Source organism: Sclerotinia sclerotiorum, genomic scaffold (assembly GCF_000146945.2).
Source record: "Sclerotinia sclerotiorum 1980 UF-70 scaffold_2 genomic scaffold, whole genome shotgun sequence".
Taxonomy (NCBI): domain Eukaryota; kingdom Fungi; phylum Ascomycota; class Leotiomycetes; order Helotiales; family Sclerotiniaceae; genus Sclerotinia; species Sclerotinia sclerotiorum.
This window is the reverse complement of record NW_001820834.1, coordinates 2,303,209-2,305,182: the sequence shown is the minus strand read 5'-3', so window position 1 is coordinate 2,305,182 and position 1,974 is coordinate 2,303,209. Positions and strand designations below refer to the sequence as shown.

The window sequence follows — 1,974 nt, the reverse complement described above, 5'->3', positions numbered from 1 at the left end:
GATCCTGATGGCAGTCGCACATCCATGCACAGTATCAGTATGTGATGAAGTGTCGTCCACACAAAACGAAAGACTTGGCGATAGCCTTGATGATATATCTGATCCGACGTGATATTGTGTTATGTGTATTATATAGATATAGAGAACAGAGGTTACCTATCTATTGGCGCCTCAAGCCATACCCAACGAGAATGGAGAGATGGAGCTCCGTGCTATACAAACAGTAACAGACGAAATCATTCGCTATGAAGATGGTAAATGGAACGAATCTCCGCAGGCAGGGTTACATCTTGAACTGGAAGATTTTGCAACGGAGGATGTAGTTTCAAATTTTGAACCTGTAAATGAACCGATGAAAGATTCATTATTTATATCCGCTCGTTCTTTCTGCGAATATATCGAATCTGATGAGACAAATACAGCAATGATCAAAGCGAAAAGGGGAATCATCCGATCTCGACGGTTATTTGTAAAGAAGCGAGCTCGGTCTATTACACCAGAAGAGGAGCTCGATAAGGACCGCCGGAGAAAAATTCGGAAAGAATTACAGACGGATAGTCTAGCGGGTGCCTGACTCTCGAGGCTATGGTCAGGTGATTTTTAATATCTCCACCAGGAGAGTCTAGTCGGCCGTTTTCTAAATCACGTATTTTGAACCCGCTTTTCGCGTTTTTTGGAACATATATTGGCTTTGTTTAATCATATCATATTATAATTATTAATTGAAAATTATTGTCGGCTTGCCGACACCAAAACCTTACTGTGTACAAGGTTGACCCAATATAGATCAACGAGCTTTGACTCCAGCCCTTTCGGGTCTAAAAATAACAACGGGTTCGCTAAAGTGTTACGAAGTAACAGTCAACATGTCCATATGAGCTTGGACCCTGTAGAAAAGCAAGTCGATTCACATGCAAAATTGTATGGCAATTGACTCATAGAGTCTCCCCACCTTCAGCAAGCACAGACATATGTTCTGATTGAAATCACGTGAGGGATCTAGGGGATCTAGAGGATCTAGAGAGTTAAACTCTAGATCCAGTAGATCCAAGAGATCCAAAGGAATATAGTAGAGTATGAAGTTCTATATAAAGGATAGGTTTCCATTTGTAGAGCTTCGTGCTCAAGATCAATCATTTAGTATACTCTACTATTAGTTACAAATTGCATATCATTATTGTCATTACTTAAGTCCCTGCTTGACGCCTAGTTATAAACCACCTCGAGAGCCTAGAGCACTTCCACGTGATCTAGACGGCAAAACTCGTAACACTCAATTCATCGATTTTGATATAATATTATTTCTTTATTAATCTTCTAAATTATATAAAATTTATATAGCCTATAGATCATCTTTAAATAAAAAACAATATAAAATCTCATTAAAGGTTGAAAAAGTTATAAATTGTTAAAAGGAATAGAAGTTACCGGTACTAATCACGTGTCGTGATTAGTAATACGGTTACCTAAACAGGCTAGATTAGACGAACCATAAGCAGGCATATTGGTCCCCTTAGAGGATACTAAGAGGAGATCAATATGCCTACACACGTAGTAATATAGTCAATATAGAGGCCTCTTCCACCCAATCTTTTAATATAAATATTTTTAATTTTGTCTATACATCTTTAAAAATTTCACCGAGTAGATATATACAAGAGACGAAAGACCTGAGTTCTCTTCATCCTCACTACCTAATCTAATAACAGAGTAGCTGGCAAGCAACCCTATGCCCCTCCTTCACCAATTTTACCAATCTCATCCACACACATACACAATCCTATCACAAACTGAAGCGTACCTACCATGAATAGTAGGCATCCATCCATCCATAACCCCTTACCCTACCCCCTACCAACCATCTCTCCAAAGAACTGCCCATATATAAATATATAACATCCCCAACCAACCAACCCATCTCCTTATATCCCAATCTTGCGAATCCCAAATACATATAAACTCCCCCCCCCCCCC

At 39.1% G+C, this 1,974-nt stretch overlaps 1 protein-coding gene across 1 annotated transcript; it reads left to right on the top strand.

Annotated features, from left to right (window-relative positions):
• Positions 1–7: 7 nt before the first annotated feature.
• On the top strand, positions 8–574 carry SS1G_01955 (predicted protein; the record flags this gene model as incomplete). The annotated part of the gene is made up of 2 exons (XM_001597709.1): positions 8–37; positions 143–574. The coding sequence occupies 2 exons, from the start codon at positions 8–10 to the stop codon at positions 572–574; spliced, it is 462 nt and encodes a 153-aa protein (XP_001597759.1).
• Between the last annotated feature and the right edge of the window lie 1,400 nt (positions 575–1,974).